The 20,411-nt window shown below is 43.5% G+C and overlaps 2 protein-coding genes across 3 annotated transcripts; one reads left to right on the top strand and one right to left on the bottom strand.

The window, feature by feature from the left end:
- The first annotated feature begins 1,654 nt into the window (after positions 1–1,654).
- aqp10b (aquaporin 10b) lies at positions 1,655–5,318 on the top strand. Its single transcript, XM_082520592.1, is given in 7 exon segments — positions 1,655–1,719; positions 1,721–1,892; positions 2,547–2,673; positions 3,206–3,343; positions 3,558–3,676; positions 4,790–5,007; positions 5,102–5,318. Coding segments are annotated over 7 exon segments (1,014 nt in total). The 5' UTR covers positions 1,655–1,681; the 3' UTR covers positions 5,304–5,318.
- A 1,430-nt stretch (positions 5,319–6,748) lies between these two features.
- Positions 6,749–20,346, bottom strand: znf687b (zinc finger protein 687b). 2 transcript variants are annotated; one of them, XM_082520891.1, is made up of 10 exons: positions 20,229–20,346; positions 17,247–19,595; positions 16,159–16,457; positions 15,870–16,054; positions 12,014–12,190; positions 11,744–11,906; positions 11,076–11,429; positions 10,758–10,858; positions 8,779–8,866; positions 6,749–8,698 (listed from the first exon to the last, which is right to left on the bottom strand). In XM_082520891.1, the coding sequence occupies exons 2-10, from the start codon at positions 19,579–19,581 to the stop codon at positions 8,096–8,098; spliced, it is 4,305 nt and encodes a 1,434-aa protein (XP_082377017.1). In that variant the 5' UTR covers positions 19,582–19,595; positions 20,229–20,346; the 3' UTR covers positions 6,749–8,095. The 2 variants fall into 2 exon arrangements, with proteins under 2 accessions (XP_082377017.1, XP_082377018.1); XM_082520892.1 differs by having other exon boundaries at positions 16,159–16,424.
- Positions 20,347–20,411: the final 65 nt, after the last annotated feature.

The raw sequence follows: 20,411 nt of genomic DNA, 5'->3' as shown, positions 1-20,411 counted from the left end.
CTGGTGAAAATCTCAGAGGGTTTGAAAAGCAGTTAGTTGAGCTTCTGTGTTCAAAGCCAGAGAGGGATATAAACTAAAGGTAATGGTTTAGGCTAAAAGGAATAAAATAGAAATACAGATGCTTTTGTTTTTTTACATTGTAAAATTTTAATCAAGAGGAAAAATGGACAGGCAAAACAAATAACAATAGTTTGTCTTTTTTCTAATCACACAGAATAAAACAACACATAAAGCAACTAACTTTATATTGAAAATTGATGCATATGTAAACAAATGAAATAAATGATTTTCTTTTAAACACACATTGTATACGAGGGTTAAATCACAGTGACAGTGGGCAAAGAATTAAGAAAATCAGTGAAAGAATAGAAGTTGAAAAACTGATAAGCTGGGTTTTTTTTCTACTTTAAGAAATAATTTGGGGATTGGTTGCGACATTTTGTGAAGAGCGGTGTAAAAGTCAGTATTTTGTGCTGCATAGAAAATACCTCGAGCGGAATGATGGGAAACCAAACATTTAGTTAGTTTTTAGCTCTGCATAGTTCTAGTTACAATAACCTTGGAAGAGACACATGAACAAACAAATGTTCATTTTTGAGTCTAAAGGGGTTTTGACATGAATTCAAATTCTTCCAAGTCGATCAAGTCGTCCTCTGTTTAACTGTGTTTACGAGGGTTTATAAAACCTTTTCTCATTGGTCCATCCTAATCAGCTGATTCCACATAAACCTTTTCCTTCTGCTCTGCAAATGAATGTGTCAGGTTTTCAGTTTCTATGTTTACAGGATATTAATTTACGTTTAATCAACATTAAAAGGTGCTGGATACTCTTTGATGTGCGAGGTCTTGCTGCTGTGCTCAGTTATTAAGAGGAGCGAGGATAACGGGATCTTTCCTGTGGAAGCTGGCTTCATATATATCATAATCAAACTATTGTGATGCCGATACAGAATTTATGTGATCTGATACTGCATGGATGTTTGCATTCACTTAAATATCAGTTGTACTCTTTTTATTTTATGTGTTATATTTGTTAGAAAAAGAGATTTTAACCTCAATGAGTCTTTTTCCTGGATAAATAGAGGATATATATTGCGTGACAACAACTTTTATGAGGTAGTCATTTTTAATGGGTTAAAATGAAGTTTAAATGTTGGCTTAACCAAGCAGAGCTTCATCTTGTATCATGTTATCAATGATGTGAGGTCCTTTTGCTGCCCTTTGTCCACAGATCCCCTGTGATCTGTGAACCGTATCTGGAAACCACTACAAAAACCAGAGCCCCTCTCACAAATGTCCTTTTGCTGGGTGGGGTGAGAACACAATCCAGTCTGTTTATATAGAAGTGCATTTCAATCTGATCATCTTTTGACATGTTTAATTGTTTTTATGTTTTGTAATGGTTTTCATCCTGTGGGAATACTAATGATCCATGTTGAGAAATATAGCAGTGGACGTAACATAACAGAGTTAAGATCTTAAATTTCTTTTCCGATCAAACGGGAACAATCAGATCCAGTGCCAATCAAATGAGGAAACCCTCCACTGAGCCACTATCGAGCTTTTGGTGCACGGACTGTTTTTCATCACGCATGCTGTGATTAAGATGTCCTGAGTCCACACACACTCATAATCACGTCAGCAATTCCATAAAGTGTGTGACGTAGCCTCCACCTCCAGCATGAAAAAGCAAACTCTGCTCAGCCAGGCAGACGGTGCAGTTCTGCGGGTCAGATCCACCCGATGACACCTGCCCGGCTCTGAAAACACACCTGCTCCCAGAGTGTGTAGAGGAAAGCTCAGGGATGGAGAGGCTGCTGAAGAAATGTCAGATCAGAAACCAGCTGATCAGGGAGTGCATGGCCGAATGTCTCGGCGTCTACGTCCTGATTGTAAGTGTCCTTTTCTTCTTCTTCTTTCAAACATTTAAGATATAGTTAGCTGTGTAGGAACTTAGTAGAACTAAAAAAAACAAATAAAGTTCCCTCAGTTCAGCCAGTAAACTCAACATGAAGTGTGTCAGTCAGTGAGTTTCTTGTAAAATGCCCTGCTGGTTTGTTTAGAGCACCTCATAAATCTGCACGGTGTATAACTAAGGACTTTGGCCTGAATGAAACGGACAGAGGGTGACAGGGACTGCAGGGGAAGGGGGGGGGTAAAATTGGACTCTCTTGTTAGTGATTTCCAAAGGTGATATTCTTTTGACTGCAGTGCTGTTGTTTTATCTCTAATGACTATCTGGGGCAATGAACATTTACAGCACAAATCATAAAGCAGCTCTTTAGTTAAATAATAAAAAAGGATATTGCACCAAGTGTGTCAGAACATGACGTCTCTACTGTACTGCATGGTGAAAACATTCAAACTGGACGTATGTTGAATGAATCTAAGCAAGATAAAATGCTGCTATTGTGGATTAATCAGAAAATGAATTTGGGGAGGTTCTGAAGATTTTGAGAGTTTGGATCATTATCCACTGTTTTGATTGGGTACACTCGTGTATATATTCGACTGCTAATACTTCTCTTCATTTCATGTAATTGCAGCTGTTTGGATGTGGCTCTGTTGCCCAAGTGGTCACAACTGAAGACAAAAAGGGCCAGTACCTCTCAATTAATCTGGGTTTTGCTCTGGGAGTAACATTTGGGGTCTTCGTGTCTCGTGGAGTATCGGGTAAGGGACTGAACGAAGTTACTGGGTATGCAGAACTGTGATTAGAAGTTTACATACACTAATCTTTGCCATTAATGTCATGGTAATTTGGGGAATTATTTCTTTGCACTGTTCTTTTTCCAGGGTGGAATGATTGTACAGCATACATCTTTACTGGTTTCCTTTAATCCACACAGGTTCAAATATATACACACACTGACTTAAATCTTTTAATAAGCAGTGCTGAGGGGTTTTTAACTTGACAAGGCCAGAGCCTTTTAACTTCTTGCTAGTGATCATGAATGACTACAGTTTGATAGTTTTTCATTACCAGCATGAAGGAGCATGACTGACTCCACACCTGGTGACAAGTCTTACCCTGATCAACAGTTTTGTCTGAATCCCAGTTTAGATCATAATACCTGGAAATGAACTCTTTGATGTGTTGTTTGGAACTGCCATTAATATTATACTAACCAAAAATGCAGAAAAAAACACCTTACATAATAGTTATAAACCGATTTGCATGTCATAACTGTGATTTCTTTTTAAGGTGCTCATTTAAACCCCGCTGTGTCTCTGAGCTTGTGTGTTCTGGGCCGCCACTCATGGGTGAAACTGCCTTTCTACATCTTCTTCCAAGTGTTGGGAGCCTTTCTGGCTGCGGCTACAGTTGCTCTGCAGTACTACGGTGAGTGTTTAACAGTGAGCCCAGGTACAGCAAGGGAGTTGATAATCATCAATTGAGGCTTTTCAAATCAAATAAATCATGTCGTTTGATAAGCTCTCGCTCTCATGTCATCTCATGTTGTAACATCATTTGTGTTCTGGAAACGTCGCGGCTCTGAACAATAAACTGTGTTTTGTGTCTGTTTGATGATGCGTGCGCGATGAGATGTTTGCAGACGCCATCCAGGCGTACAGCGGAGGCGATCTGACGGTGACGGGTCCCACAGCCACAGCAGGCATATTCTCCACTTACCCCGCTGACTACCTGAGTGTGTGGGGAGGTATCGTGGACCAGGTCAGCCCTTGTTGTTCTTATTAGTTAAGGATCAGTCATCGTTATCAGGCTGACAGATAAAGATGGTATAACTGCTCAATAGTCGTGTGAACCTGTATCCGGTTGTTCAGTCTGACGTCACTAGCCGTGTCTGGGCCTAAACTCCGCTGCAGGTCCATATATCAAACGATCACTATGGCATTACTGAGAGTTGAAAAACTGTCTAAAGTCTTTCATCTTTAATAAAATGATCAGCGTTCTGCTCTACCAGGTGTAACAATTGAGTTTAACATCCAGGCATCCATGAAAACGGAATTTATGACATTTAACGGAGTTAGAAGTTAGCAGGGAGTTAGCTCGCTAGCTTCTATCTAAATACAATATAGCATGTCCTGACTGCGGGGTTTTGGAAACAAATTAAAACGTACAGCTCTGTTATCACTTCCAGCATAAATGAAGACAGAAAACTAAACAGCAGTGACGTTTGTAGGGTTAATGAAGTTTGGCTAGCTGGTATATAATGATGTGCTACGTGACCGCTAGCGACACAGCTATGTTAGCATAATATAAACAAGCTAACTTTTTTTCCACTCGATAAAAGTTACCGTGAGTGTTCTCGGTGGTCAGGAACAAATGTAATCGCATGGCAGGATGCTGTAAAAGGACCAAACTTCAGCCAGGAGAACAACTGAGATAATCCATCCACAATACGAGGTTAGTCATTCATATACTGCTGCATGGGCTGGGCTGTAGCTACATCCTAAGGTTTTAAAAACTGAGCTTAAATAAATGATTAGCGGTAATAAAAGCCGAGGGAGGTCAACAGTGATCACTGACTGTTTTAGGAGCTTTTTGAGATCAAATAGAAGAAAATACATAACATTAAACATGTTAACAACACAAAAGCCATATTAAACGCATACTACTTTAGACCCGGAAGTAGGATTCGTCGCGTCATCACTGAACAACCGGATAGTTATATCGCCAAAATATACCAGGCTATTTCCTGAAACTTGGCTCCACATTGATAAATGGAGTAACTTGCCTTGACCCAGCCAGGAAACGCTGTTTTTCCATCAGATAAAATCATACTGTTCCTTCCTGCATATCTCTAACTACTTCCATGGCATCCAGGTGATCGGCACGGCCGCTCTGCTGCTGTGCGTCCTGGCTCTCGGGGACCACAGGAACAGCTCCATCCCTCATTATCTTCAGCCTGTCTTAGTGGGAGCAGCAGTGCTGGTCATTGGCATCTCAATGGGCTCAAACAGCGGATATGCACTCAACCCGGCAAGAGATTTTGGACCTCGGTTGTTCACCTACATTGCCGGTTGGGGGGCGGATGTTTTCAAGTTAGTGGCTTCACTCCGGATGCTCTGCTAATTCCCATCTTATTTCCTCACATTGTTGACTGTCTTAAAGCAAACATGCTGTCTATTTTTGCAGGGCCGGAAGTAGCTGGTGGTGGGTGCCCATAGTGGCTCCTTGTGTTGGAGCGCTTCTGGGAACACTGATCTACGAGCTGATGGTTGAAGTCCACCATCCTTCAGAGCAGTCCCAATCCCAGGCCTCGTGTCCGGAGGATAGAAGTGACAAGGTGGGGGTTGAGCTGGAGGGGGTGGAAGCGGACCGTGAAAAGCCAACTTAATGATTAAATCGTGTAAAAGAGAAACAACAGTCTGTGTGTGGTAAATGCTTTTTAAGCTGTGATAGTAACTGAAATTATCTATGTAGAGATAAATGATTGATCCAAACAGGCAGCTTCGGATTGCCTCCAACTTATTTTGAGGCATAATTGCACCAACACCTACAAGTAAACTTTAGTTTCCTGGTTATAGTTTCTTCCACAAATAAGACGGACTGCCATAAGACAGTTGCTTTAGTTCAAACGGCCTTTGAGTTAGAAAAATATCTTAATATCTATTGTTACAGATGTTTTTACAAACATTGACATTTTGCCAGATACTCAGGTTATTGGTTCACTTTTCATTTAGCGTTACTGTCAAGTCAAATGAGTGAAAGCCAACCTCCTGCAAAAAAAAAATGATATCCCCATTAGCCTCATGTTTGCCTTTGTATTTAGTGCCAACTGGCAAATGTTTGCATAATACTGAGTAAACATCACAAAATGAGCATGATGTCCAGTCACTTAGTGCCTTAATGATTTGCTAATATTGACCAATGGAATATACGAGTCTATCTATATGTAGTCCTATATGCAACCTTTTTAATAGAACATGTGTAGCAAATCTATGCTGGACAAACTCTCCAGTGTTTCCAGTATTCTGAGCGCTCCCTGCAGCACATGAACAGACGCACGAAAAAGCTCCAAAGCTCTCACCACAGTATTTCATTCACGCTGAGCTCTGGAGTTTTGGGCATGGCAAAGCTTTAGCTGTTGGACTCACACATGACTGTACTTTGGTATCAGGAGTTCATGGTCAGCTCAATGACCGCAATATGACCAAATCGTCACCCCTCCACCACCGTGCTTCATAGTTGACAAAGTGTTTTTGTCCAAAGGAACAAGTCCTGTGGTTTGTTCAGATGCAGCTTCAGTCTTTTTCTAATTTTGCCATCTTGAACCTTAATATGCTAACTGAGGCCTTTACAGTCTGAGATGTAGCTTACAGGGTTTTTTGCAGCTTCTGTGAGCATTGCACAGTCTGACCTTAGTGTGAATTTCCCGAGACATTCCCTCCTGGGAAGAAATCAGCATTGTGTTTATAGAGGTGCTCGCACTTCCACACCAATTCCTATGGAAGTAGTAAAGGTGGACCCAGGTTTGCACAGGTTTGCAGTCTTGTGAAAACTTGCTTTTTTATGACTGACTGTAGCTGCAAGGGATACGATTAATTATTATATAACATTTGGCTGATTGTTTCTCGTGAAAATTACCTGGTATGCTTCTAAACTACATAATCAGTCACCAAATCTTTCCAAATGTCAGCTCATCTGACCAGCTGAACACTAAGATTTTCTTTTCTCAGGGAATTTTTAGAGGATTCAAACCAACCAAGTGTGCAAACAGAAAAGCATCGCACTGAGCCCGATGCTGACCTCTGCAGATGAATCCGCGACACGAGCCGGTCGTCTCTTTTACACATTTATTTTGAAACAGCACAAAAGTGTATGGCATTTCAGCAAGCAGACCACGACCATGGAAAAGAAAATGACATGAAAGTTTCCACTACTGAGCTATATAAATATGATATGACATATAAAAAGATACAAACAGAAAACCAAAGAAATCCACTCATAGGCCTCCAATAAAGTGACAGTGAAGGCTGTTTTTTAAACATATAAAAGAAATGTGAGTACAGCAAGCACTGTTGATTTAAAAAGAAAAAAAAAAGAAACATTTGTTTTCAAACACATTAAGACAACACGACCCCCACGTTCTCCCTCTGCTTTGTAATTACAATGTATAGCTAACTCTGAGAGGGGATTCTTGTTTTCTTTTGGACTTCAAATTGTTTTGAAAAAAAGGGAACAGTACAAGTACAAATACTATACGTATTCACATTATCATAGCAAGTTACTAAAACCAGAACCATTTCTTTTAGTGTAATTATATGTATTTACATGGCAAAACTCGTACACGTATACTACTGACAGGAAGCCTTACCTCTCTTCTTCTAGCTTAACGAGTAACAACATCACACATTAGTCACACTACACGGGTTACCACCTCCAGTAACCTCGCCTCCTAATGAAACGCCTCCAGAGATTCTCATCTCATGTCTCTGTTGCAGGTAAATCACACCATGTCTCGTAACATTTGATGCAATCGACTCACATACACCAACAGCAGTAATGTGTTTCATATAAATAAATATTATAGCAACATAAAACTCAGTGTCAAATTCCCCGTGCCCACAAACGATCCCCTTCATGCTTCAGGATGTCTCGGCACGATGAGTTTTTCCAGCTCCCACGGGCTGGAAAAACTGATCTAATTGCCAGAAAAACAAAAACAAACAAAAAAAAAAACGAGGACATGAAAAACGATGCGAAGTACAAAATATCTGCAGTACAGCTGTGAGGAGTACAGTGGGAGGTGCTATGTATCTACGTATGTGCTACAGTAACAAACAGGCAGGTGGCTACAGTCGGTGAAGAGTGAGTGCTCGAAATGGACACAGTATGGCTGATATACAGTATAAATGCTTTACTCTGGGGGGGAATGGTCCACACAGGAGTCCATCACAGGTGACGAGTTCATTTTAAGTGATCAAACATGCAGATACAATCGCACAGAAGAGGTGCCACAGAGGGAAACTGTTTGTGGTGGCTTAAAAAAGAAAAGAAAAGAAGTATACGACGACTGCACAGGAGCAGCTGTGTTTCATCAACATTCATATTCTACAGTATCGCCCTCCTCAGCCGTGACCCCTCGGGAGATTATCCGTCAGCTTCAGACGACCCCGCCCCCCTCTTCTACTGGGGCTTGTCCGTCTTGTGTGCCGTGAGGAAGGCCATGCCGTGGGTCCTGAAGTGGGTGTTGAGGTCCGTGGCCTTGTCGAATCGCCGGCCGCACACCTTGCAGCCCAGGTTTCCGTCTCCGTCCTCGCCCTGTGCCTGAGGAGAACCGGCAGCGGGAGAGCCATCTGGAGAGCCTTGGGCGCGAGGGGTCCCGCGTTCCGCGTCGCTCTGGGTGTCCCGCACTCGGTGAGTGATGAAACGGTGTCTGCTGAGAGAGCCGGCCGATGCAAAGCAGACTCCGCACTGCAGGCACTGGAAGGAGGCGGTGTCGCCCCGATGCTGGGGGATGTGGCGCTGAAACTCGGCCCCGTCTTCTGTAGTGAACCCGCAGGGGACACAGCGGAAAACGTTATCTTCCTCCTCTGCCTCACTGGGTCCCACTGATGTTGACGCCATGGATGCCCTGGTTCTCTTTGCGGGACCGCCGCCATCCTCTGTGTTGGTTTCGTCCTCGTCTCCCGCTCTGGCCGCAGGAGGACCGACCTCACCGTCTTGCTCCGAGGAGCTCCCCGGTCCTTCTCCCCCTGTGGCTGCACGCTTCCTGGTCATAGGGGGACCCTGAGAAAAAGGGAGAGCAGAGGCTAAGCAGCTGTGGAGACGATACAGGAACAGAGCCTGCCCCAAGAACCTTTACTCACCTGTCCATCTGTGTTTCTGTGATGGAGTCGAATGTGTTTGTCCATTAAGAACCGACTGCCAAATGTACGTTTGCCTTCTGTACAATATCTGAGGAGTAATAATAAAGCAGCTCTATTAGTGACTGATAACAGATAAAGAAAAAAAAGACCATGATCTACACTGAAGACATTTTAAAAAGGCATCAAGTGGTCAGTGCCCTCTGCTGCACAAGCAGTGTAATGGTGCCATTCTTTTTTTAAACTTCTGCCAAGTTGATGTCAGCTTGGTATGGATTTCCATCTACGGTCACACCTTACAAGCACTGGCTTCAATCAGAAGACTTTAAATTACACACCTTTAACTGGGTTGTTTCAGACAGCGGATGAATTGAAAATAAGGATATTCTTACAAAGCTACTCTATTTAGTGCTCCAGGATAAAAACTATTGACTGACCTTGGAGGTCATCTGTGTACAATGAACTCATTGTCATGTTCAAGAAACCAGTTTGAGTTAGTTAATTCCACATCCCTATGTGCCCGCCACCGTCTTTTACAATTTAAGGTTGTGCATAGGTTCCATCTCTCCAAAGTCAAGCTATCTCGCATGTATCCGAATGTGGACCCCTCTTATGATAAGCGTGGGAGTGCAGAGGCTTCCCTTATCCATATGTTCTGGACGTGCCCTAGCCTTGAAGGATTCTGGAGAGATATATTTCAAACCGTGTCCCTATTTCTTGGATACCACATGAATCTTAATCCATTAGTTGCGCTTTTTGTCACCACTGGCAGGCTGATGCACGGTTGACCTTGTCACAGCATTGCACGCTCCCTTGTAGCTAGACGTGCGATCCTACTAAGATGGACGAGCGCCCCTTTGCCCAATCATGCTCAATGGCTGAGGGACCTTATGTACTATCTGAACCTTGAAAAGAACCGTTATGCGATTAGTAATAACAACAGTAAATTTTACAAGGTGTGGGGGCAATTCCTGAAATACTTTTCCAGCCTTCAGGTTGTGAACCCGACTTCCAGCATTACTCAGTAAATCCTCCCCCCTGTTTTTTTTTTTTTAGTTATTTGTGTGTTTTTTTATTTTCTTCTGCTTTGTCCTGTTGTATTTGTGATGGTTTTTTTTGTTTGTTTGTTTTTGGGGTTTTTTTCCTACCTGGCCAGAGGGATGGGGCTACTAAGTGGTATGGGTAGGGAGTAAACTGATAAAAGCAATTACAAGATAGGTGAGTGTGTCATTAATCTGCATTCTATTATTTCAGTTCAATCAATCATTGTTAAACCTACTTGTTGTTTAACAATTCTGTGTGTATCTGTCTTTCTTTGTTGCTTCAATTTAATAAAAATATCTTTGAGAAAAAAAGAAACCAGTTTGAGACGATTTGAGTTTTATGACATGGCACATGAATCCTGCTGGAAGCAGCCGTCAGAAGACAATGCGATCATAAAGGGATGGATATGGTCAGCAACAACACTCAGGTAGGCTGTGATGTTTAAATGATGCTCAGTTGGTACCAAGAGGTCCAAGTGTGTCACACCCTCATGCCATTAGCAGCCAGAACCACCGATCCAAAGGCATGTAGGATCAATACTTTTATGCCGACAATCAGGCAACAATTTTCTAATCTTTTACTGTCTAATTTTGGTGAGGATTTGGTGGGAACTGTAGTGTCAGTTGCCAGTTCTTAGCTGACAGGTGTGGTTTTCTGCTGCTGTAGATCATCTGCTTCAAGTTTTGACATGCTGCATGTTCAGAGATGCTCTTCTGAATACCTTGATTGTAGAAGATGCTCAGGTCATCTTTACCATGTCTGCATTTTAAATGCAAAATTACCAAGCACTTGAACGGCTGTACCTAATAAAGTGGCCAGTGAGTGTGTATTACATTTAATCATACAAATTATAATTGCTGTAGGTTTATATCTGAGATTTACTCGTGTCTATATGCTACCCATAAACAGTGTCTGTACTGAAAGTGTAAGTTACTCACTGGCAATGGAAGACTCTTTTGTTGCCCTCATGAATGACACGCTCGTGACGTCTCAGGCTGGAGGATGTGCTGAATGTGCCTCCACAGATACGACAGGGAAACTTTGGAGATAACATCACACATAAAGACATTGAGAGAAGATTTAAAAAAAAAAAAAAAAAAAAGGATACTGAAACTTGGTCTTCCTACCAAAAGGAGTGGCTCTTTCCCTACTTCACTATCCACAATATGCTAAGCTAACAGAAACTAGATTTCGTGCACTTCTGTGTTAATAACATCTGTTCCTTTCCTTCCTGTGATCAACATTATCTGTCACACCTTGCCGTGCTCCATCTTCACGTGACTCAGATAGTCTTCGTTGTCCGTGAACGTGTTCTGACACTGAGGGCAGGTCCACTCGGTTGGAGCGCTTGGATGACTGCTGCCTCCTGTGGTAGTGGAGTGACTCCCTGGAGCCTCGTAGTCCTCATCGGCATCATCGTCATCGTCCTCTTCTTCCTCTTCTTCCTCCTCCTCCTGCTCCCGACCCCAGTCCTCTCCATCAGAGTTATCAGGCTTTCCAGAGGATTTTGACTTGAGGCCAGAAGGACCAGATGCGTTGGCTGGAGCTGAGGTGGGGTTAGCGCCATCGGTCTGAGACTCCTGTTTGGCGGACGGGCCTCTGTGAGCGGTCTGAGCGGGACGACAGGAAATTGTATGAGAAGAGAACAGAAAGGCAAACGGAGAAAATCGTCATCTTGAAGCTGTTCTTTGAATAAATACGATTATTTCGACTACAAACAAGTTCTAATGTCTCTATTGCTAAACTTTTGTACTTGGTATAGAACTTAGGACGAGGTCACCGGAGGGGTACCTCGCTAAGGCCGATCCAAGAATTACTGTCTGCCTTATTTGACACCGCATTCATTGTAGAAAGCAACGAATGGGCAACACATAAAGGCAAAGGACTAACACATCATGTGCTGTGACATTCTGTATGTACCCACCTTAATATGCTCCATCATGGAGCCTTTTTGGGCGTAGAGCTTGGTGCAGTCAGGACACTTGAACACATGCACTTTTTGCTTAGCTAAATGAGTATCAAAATGCATGTACAGCAAAGGTTTTTGGGTAAAAACTGTATCACACATCACACATTTGTAGATCATTCTGCAAAAGGAGAAGAAGAATTCAATGGTTAGGGATCAACTTAGAGAATTTTCCTAAACAGTCTGAAAATATTTCTCTGTGGAAACGTTGAAAAGCAGCACACGTACTTGGCCTGTCCTCCGGTGAGCGTTGGGTGCTGGGTGCTGATGTGGCTCTGGGCGCTGGGGGAAGACTTGAAGGCCATGGGGCAGCTCGGGCACTTGTGGAAGACCTCGCAGTGAGCAGTCTGAATGTGGGACTTGATGGAGTTTAACCCTCCGAACACGACCTGGCAGCTCGAGCACCTTGGTTAAGAATAATGAGAATAATCAATAACAGGGATAAAATAAAAAAAAATAAAAAAAAATATGTTTAAGTGTCATAAAGATTAAATGCGTTGTTTTTCAATTAAACCCATGGATGGAATTGTGTCTCAGGACTCTTTGGATGATTGAAATCAATCTTGGACACCTATGATCATTAGTTTGCCAGGTGAGCCCAATTAAAGGAAAAACTACACAAGAAGGATGTTCCACATTATTAAGCTGACCACCATTTTCAAGCAATATAGGAAGGAAAAATTATCTCTCTGTTGCTGAAAAGCGTGAAATAGTTGAATGCCTTGGACACGTAATGAAAACCTTGGATATTTCACAAAAACTTAAGCGTGATCACCATAATGTTAAGAGATTTGTGGGTGAGTCAGAGCACACATGGGTCCGTGCAGATAAAAGCACAATGATGAAGGTTTCTGCCAGACAAATACATCAGATTAGGAGAGCAGCTGCGAAAAGGCCATTACAAAGCAGCAAGCAGATAATTGAAGCTGCTGGTGCCTCTGGAGCCCTGCGAACATCAAGGTGTAGGATCCTCCAGAGACTTGCAGTTGTGCATAAACCTTATATTTGGCCACCCCTAACCAATGCTCACAAGCAGAAACGGCTGCAATGGGACCAGAACTACAAGAAGACTAATTTTCAAACAGTCCTGTTCACTGATGAGTGCAACCCTGGATGGTCCAGATGGATGCAGTGGTGGATGGTTCTTGGACAGCCACCATGTTCCAACAAGGCTGCAACATCAGCAAGGACATGGTGGAGTCATGTTTTGAGCCAGAATCACGGGGAGAGAGCTCCTTGGCCTCTTTAGGGTCCCTGAAAGTGTGAAAATGACCTCTGCAAAGTATGTTGAATTTCTGACTGACCACTTTCTTCCATGGTAGAAAGAGAAGAACTGTGCCTTCTGCCAGGGCTGCTCAATTAATCGAATTTTAATCTAAATTACGATCTGGGCTTTCAACGATCATTAAAAATGACTGAGCCGATTATTAGTACCTTACTCGTGCTTTACTCTCGCGCTGCTCCGTGTGGTAAAACGAGCGCACCTCTCTGCGATTCAAACACGCGTCACAACAATTAAGAGGACCCGAGGGAAGCTCGGAAAGCTAAGCAGAAGTTATTTGGAGAGGATAATGGGTGCTGAAGAAAGAATGCTGTTGGTTGAAAAGAGAGGTAAAACGACTTCAGTGGTGTGGAAACATTATGGGTTTGCGGAGTCAGACGTGGATCAAGTAGACATAGTGTGTAAACTTTGCTACGGTGTCGTAGCTGCACCACAGAGCAACACTACAAATTTATTCAATCATTTGAAGACCGCTCACGAAGCGACATACGATCAAACAATGAAGGAGCAGCAACTTTAGTTGACATACCTCAATGTCAGTTTGATGCAATTGTGCATTGTGTGGCTACACAGCTTGCCTTGATGTTTGGTTATTTGTATGCATAAAGATTATGCAGTATTTTGAAGTTCACTAAACATAGATGTTTACATTTTTCATTTATTTTTTATATTGCAAACATTTGCACTGTTATCATTATTTGCACACTATTTTATATTATTTTTTGACAACCTTTAAAGCCATTATTCAATACATTGTTACTGTTATATAAATATCGTCAAATAATCGAGATCTCAATTTCAGTGAAAATAATCGTGATTATCATTTTTGCCATAATCGAGAAGCCCTACCTTCTGCAACAAAATCATCTTCATGCAAGACAAGGCACCATCTCATGCTACAAGGAATACCTCTGCATCATTGGCTGCTATAGCCATAAAAGGAGAGAAACTCATGGTGTGGCCCCCATTCCTCCCTGACCTCAATCCTATTGAGAACCTTTGGAGCATCCTCAAACAAAAAAAATATCAGGGTGGGAGGCAGTTCACATCCAAACAGCAGCTCTGAGAGGCTATTCTGACATCCTGCAAAGACATTCAAGTAGAAACTTTCCAAAAACTCACAAGTTCCATGGATGCAAGAACTGTAAAACTGCTATCAAATAAAGGGTCCTATGCTAATATGTAACTTGACCCGTTAAGATGTTTTTGATTGAAATAGCTTTGATTTCAGTAAAATTAATTGACTAATGCTGCAAATTCAACAAATTACCATTTTCAATTCTCTACAACCTATAAAATGTTTTGAAACTGTGTGCGTAATAATTTGGAACAGTGCATTTTAAGTTTTATATTTTTGAAAAACATACTGTTTTCATTGGGAGTTTTGTTGAGTAACATTTGAATTATACTCTTATGCTGACTGACATTTGAATCGGCTATTTAGGAAAATCAGAGAAAAATATCATTTGCATAATAATTTGGTGCGCGGTGTATATATATCAAAATACATTTCCTTTGTTTGCAGCAGTATGCGACTTAGCTAAAAGACAATAACCAAAAAGCTTCTTCACTTTCAACTTTCTGTTTTGTGTTGCTTTGCACATTGCCTTCTAAAGCTTTTATTGCACTATAGTAACATCACAGCTTGAAATCAAACTGATTCAAAATATCTGCGCTTCACCTTTAATCATCTGCTCCACTCTGTGTGCACGCAGAGTGAAAATGAGAGCAGAGCAAGACGAGAAATGAGTGAAGCTATATATGATAGCAAAGACGGCAAAGAGTACAATACAGTTGAGCTGTAATGAAACGCGTGCAATAAAACACGGTACATAAAATATAAATATTTACATTTTTTGTCTCATTAATCTGTCTGTCTGCAATTTACCCTTAAATCTGAAAAAAAAAAGAAAACTGGCATGAAGGTGTCTATTTCGGCCTGAAGGTTCTTATCTATATCACATATTATGTTGCCTAGCAACCACTAAAATGCCCACTTGCAGTGTTTTGCTTCGGTAACACCTTAGAAAATTCTGGTTATAATTTTAATTTACAACAATACCATCCAATTTATATCAACAAAAGCTTAACTATACGTGTAATATTATGACACCTTTACAACATCTGGCAACCACCTAGCAACCGCTTGAAATAGCCTGTTTTTTTCTTGTCTTTTTGCACTTATAAAAGCTTATGAAAGCATGCTGTTGTTTTTCTTTCACAACAATAATAGCTCATTTAGATCCAAAATAGTTGGATTATACACAACATATTGTTATCGTGTTATCTATCTATAACATGTATCTATAATGCACCTTATAAAAGCATCAGGCCTAACAATATTGTAGCCTGTGCTTAAAAAGCCAGGTAAAAGACAGTAAAAATAAATTATAGAACTGTATGAATCTTTTCTTTTTGCAAATCCTCACAGTGAGAAATATATCTTATTAATTTAACACTGGGATCGGATTGGCAGATCCGCAAAGTTTCAATATAGGGAGTGAGAAGTTGGAAAGTGCTGTCACTTCATTGCAAGACGTTCTTAAGACTCCTGTTGTAGCTTCAGAAGCTTTTTCCGCTAGTCACTGCTCCAAACATCTGCTTTGAATCAGACGGACTGATTACGTGACGGATTTTATAGTTTATATTATTTTATTTTAATAATTCTTAGCTACATTTAAGCTGCCCATTAGCAAATGCCTCCCACAGAAGAAGTGGACATGATTTTCAAATACCTTTTGAACTGCCAGTTACTCAATTGGTCATGTCATATGTTAACCATGTTCGATAGCGTGTCCACACCTGTAGCCAATGCGTCTGGCAAAGTGCAAACAGGCCTCGTCCAGGTGGGTCTGGAAGCTGGCCTGCCGTGCGATTCCACCGCACTCGGGACAGACATGAGGCGCTCTGTGTTTATGGATCCTCTGGTGGGCAGACACGGCACACGAGTTAGGGAGCATCATGGGAGGCGAGCACTGTGTACATGTCTGAAAATGGGGAGAAAAAAGGAAAATGAAACAAAACAAAGTCATCATCACAACTTCATAACCAGCAGCACGAAACATACTGTTCACTCATCCCCAATACTCACTGAGTTAGGCGCAGCTCTGATCTGCTGGAAGTGGGTGACCAGCTCCGCTTTGCCAGAGAATTGTGTTTGGCACTCCGGACATTTGAAGTTATTGTACTGCAGCCCTTCAGCCTTCTTGCACGGCAGAGGCATCAGCGCTTGCGGGCCCTGAGGTGCTCGGCGGACGGATCGAGGCTGAGCTGCTGCTGCTGGAGATGAAGTGTCCTTCATTGGGCTGGAATTGGCAGAGATGTTGGGGCCTCCGGGTGTGGAGGAAGGAGAGGAGACTGGAGGAGAGGAGGACGAAGAGGAGAGCAGGCCTGGTCAGCCAAAAGGTGAAAAACAAGAGGAGATAAATGAAAAACGGTCAATGAGGATGAGTTACACATGAATGACATAGTTTTTAGTTCAAAATACATTTGCTTCTTTATTTTTTTTAAATAAAGAGATTAATATTTTAATGAGTGAATCATGGTCAGGTAACAAACAGCTCTTATTTCCTTAATATTTGTTGTTTATTCATTTTTTAAAAATCAACAAATGAAAAATACCTCTGGGCTTCCAGTGGACCTACTACGAGTTTTATTATTTTATGCCTGTTTCAGTGGTGGTGCTGATTACACACGGCAAAAGGCTTCAAATAATTGAGGTCAGTGTATATGCGAATAATCTCTATCAGCCAAAAGGTTCAGACTGCTCTAAACACTTTGCTTCAGATGCTTTTTTTCCCTACTCGTGGCTCTGTATGATGTCAAAGAGAGAAGATATCCCTAATATGGTCATTTAAGGTACCCAGCTGTGGATGTGACATGCCTGCTTGTCAAACCTGTTTACGAGGGAGAGCATGAGCAGAAAGTAGGCTTACGGAGAGGAGAACTAAAAGAGCTCCTTCTAGACAGAAGATTAACTGATTGGCTGCAGGCTCAGCATGAGATAAGTAAGGTTTGTTTCAAAATGTTAATCATGAAAAGCGACTCATAGATCTAGAAGATTAGTCTGATTGGTCCCCATTAATTCCAACAATTTTCTTTGAGATGATATCAACTAAATGATAAATAAAATATGATTAACTGATGATTAAAGTAAGTGTTGGCTGCACTTCTGCTTACCACCAATTGGCGTTATGTCTTGTTGTCCAATCATCTGCTCCACAGTGACAGGCCTCATGACCAGGTGCGAGCACTGCATGACCAGCCCTCGCTCCTTGTGCTCTCTGGCATGCAGCAGCAGGCTGCACTTATTGAAGAAGGCCAGCCTCTTTGCACAATGGTTGCAGGTCACTTCGATGCGGAGTGATCGTCTGTCATAGTGTCGTGCCAGGCTGCGCTCCAGCGCAAACGCGTCTCCGCACTCCAGGCAGCGGTAACCTGTTGCAGGGAGGGGAAGGCCCCACTCGGGTGGTGGCAGAGCAGAGAGGTCGGGCTTGTAGCTTGGCAAAAGGTTTTTACTGTTCAGAATTTTGTTAAAAGCCTCCACCAGGCTCGACTGGCTCCGGGAGATGACGGCCCCCGTGCTGTTGACGATGGAGGCGGGTTTGTTCGGCTGGAGGCCGCTGCCTATGATGGTGCCGCTTCCTCCATTTGCCGTTTTGTTAGTGGTCGTACGTACGCTGATCCCACTCGCAGCAACTGAGAACTTCGGGGAGGAGGCTGCAACGGGGGTGACAGGCAAGGCGGCCGATTTAGTGATGCTTACAGCGGTGGCGGAAACCTTGGCCTTGTCAGACGCAGCCATTTTGTTTTGGACCTTTGTGGCGGCAGCTAGCATGACGCTGCTGGCTGCGAGTGTAGAGACAGGCAGAGCATTTAGAGCACTTACTTTCTGCGAAGTTGTTGTCATGTGACCAGGGGAAGACTCAGGTTTTTGGGCCTTGTTTCCTAAAACCTTACGTTCCCCAGCTTGAGCTTTAGGGTCCACACCTTTCCCTGCAGCACCACCTTTAGGCGCCACCCGTGTCACGGTTCTGGTGATTCCACCTGTGGAGGTTTTAATAGTTTTGATTCTGACTTTGAGGGGTCTGGATGGTGTTCCAGAAGCAGCAGGTGTTGCATCACCTGTGTCCCCCGCGTCAGTGGACACGGGTTTAGTTTTACCATCGTCCACCTCCATATTTTCCTCACCCGTTTTCGTGTTTTCTCCCTTGTCAGCTTTACCATCAACAACCCTGTCTATGCCGTTTCCCACCTCCATCTCTTCCTCCTCCTCTTTAGGTTCCCGCAGTTCAGAAGGAGGTGGGGTGGAGGCCACTGCAGGGCTGGAGCACCTTTTAGTTGTGACTTGAGCCGTTGATTTTGGCATCTCAGGTTCAGGACTCTCTGGTGAGTCTCTCTCTTCGATCACGTGTTCTGGATGCCTGTCCTCCACCTGGGGACTCTCTGTTGAGCCTAACGGGGGAGCTGATGAAGTCAAAGATGCCCCCGAAGGAGTGTCCCCAGGTTTGGGCTGAGATGCAGTAGAGGATGAGGGCTGTGCCGAGACAGAGTCAGACTTATAACGTCGGCTCAGCTGAGTGCAAGTCGGAGAGTCCGGGCTCTCCTGGATTACCAGGGGGCTTCCCAAATCTGGGTCAGAATCTTCCTCCTCCACCTGCTGGTGTTGAAATTCAGCAGGACCACCCTTGGGAGCTCCGTTAAAAGGCTGCGATGAGCGTAGAGGGTGTGATGAGGGTGCAGAAGGTGGAGTTGAAAGCAGGGGCTTGGAAGGTGGAAAGAAAGGCGAGGCTAGTCCCACGGGCCCACCAGCACCCAGAGGAGGGGACCCAGCTGACAGAGACGAAGATGAAGGTAATGAAGCTTTCACGCCGTCTGCTCTCTCTTGGCCCGTATCCTGCTGCTGCTGCTGGTGCTGCTGCTGTAGCAGCTGCATCTTTCGGGCTCGACCCACAGGATCTCCAGACCCCTGTGCCACAAGTGGTTTAAGTCTGTTGAAAATGTTACCACCCTGCTTGTGAGACTTGGCCGTACTAGCTCCTGCTGATTCTGAAGACACTTTGGGTGTATTTACCAACCATGGTGCACCATTAGGCTGAGCCTGGCTGAGTGGAAGTGGCGTAGAGACGCCAGAAGTCCCGAAACCATTGTGGTTGAGAGCTTCAGATTCAGCCAATCCAGGAGCGCACGCGCCAAGTCTAGGGCCCACATCCACCCCTGTGATCACATCAATAGTGTCCTGGTCTGCATCTACCTCCCCTCCATCCACCGTCTCGATACGCACTTTATTCTTCACAATCACACTCACGATTGAGGTGTCTGCCTGGGGGTCCGAGGGGCTTGGCGCTCTCATGGATGACCCAACGCTTTCTGGCTTCCCCAGAGGTGCACCTGCAGCTCCGTGCGGTCCCTCTGCCTCATCTGGGGCAGACTGGATGGCCTCTTTGGCATCTATGTCAGGAATGTCAAACGCTGCCAACAGGTCATCAAAATCTGGGGTCTTCATGTCCCCCATACCGGGATTACCTCCTGTAAAAACAAGACACAAAGCATGACTCTACATCCTACTACATAACCCTACATGCAAAAACTCTACTATAAAATGACAGTTATATTGTGTTTATATTTCCATGATAACCTGAAACAACAGACATGCACCTCCCTGTGATACACAAACAGGCTCCACTCGCTAGCTAGCTCGGATGCTGCATTAGCCAGCTAGCACGCTAGCGGCGGCGCTTCTGCTCCCCAAACCGCTCTCTCCGGTGGCAGGTTCAAAAATATTCCACTATGAATGGGAAACACTCGTCACTCCATCGTGCTTTTACCGCATGCAGGGCCCTGCAATAGTGACCATTTAAGAGGCGGTACCACCGACAGAGCGTTTTTGTAGCAGCGACCACGGTTATTTTTGAGCTACTACACTTGAGGCTGGCTAGCTGGCCGCTGAGCTCCAGCCAAGACAGAGAGAGACAGATAGAGAGAGGGGTCATTTAGCTAACGAGCTAGCGTTCGCCATTTAAAAGGCAACAGAGCGCTTCGCTGAGGTTTGGTGTGACAGCAGCGGCCACCCGGTGACAGCAGGCTCGACGAAATCACAGAAAACGGTGGCCGGGATGGGGATTTTCCTTTAATATTTCATGTATTTTTTGATTTGTTTACCTGGATGTGCGATTCCCGACTATCCTAGCTTGCTTTCAGCTGAAAATGCTGCGCTTCCCGTCACATGACTCAGCACATCCTATCAGCCTGTGATAGTGCTGGAAAAATGCACGGGAGGATGCTGAGAGCGACACGTATGTTTATTTCTGCTGGGAATTACCGCTTTTTAAAGGCTGATGGGGC

This window comes from Aulonocara stuartgranti (assembly GCF_965226115.1).
Source record: "Aulonocara stuartgranti genome assembly, chromosome: 22".
In the NCBI taxonomy this organism is placed as follows: domain Eukaryota; kingdom Metazoa; phylum Chordata; class Actinopteri; order Cichliformes; family Cichlidae; genus Aulonocara; species Aulonocara stuartgranti.
Note: the sequence above shows the minus strand (reverse complement) of the source record. Positions and strands in the feature narration are given on the sequence as shown.

Excerpts from the sequence above, each read along its gene's own strand:
- znf687b (XM_082520891.1), bottom strand. The coding sequence starts at position 19,581 with ATGGGGGACATGAAGACCCCAGATTTTGATGACCTGTTGGCAGCGTTT. Across the intron at positions 11,430-11,743 it reads CCATGATGGAGCATATTAAG|ACCGCTCACAGAGGCCCGTC; the intron begins GTGGGTACATAC and ends CGTCCCGCTCAG. Across the intron at positions 8,699-8,778 it reads ACAGAAACACAGATGGACAG|GGTCCCCCTATGACCAGGAA; the intron begins GTGAGTAAAGGT and ends CCTTTTTCTCAG.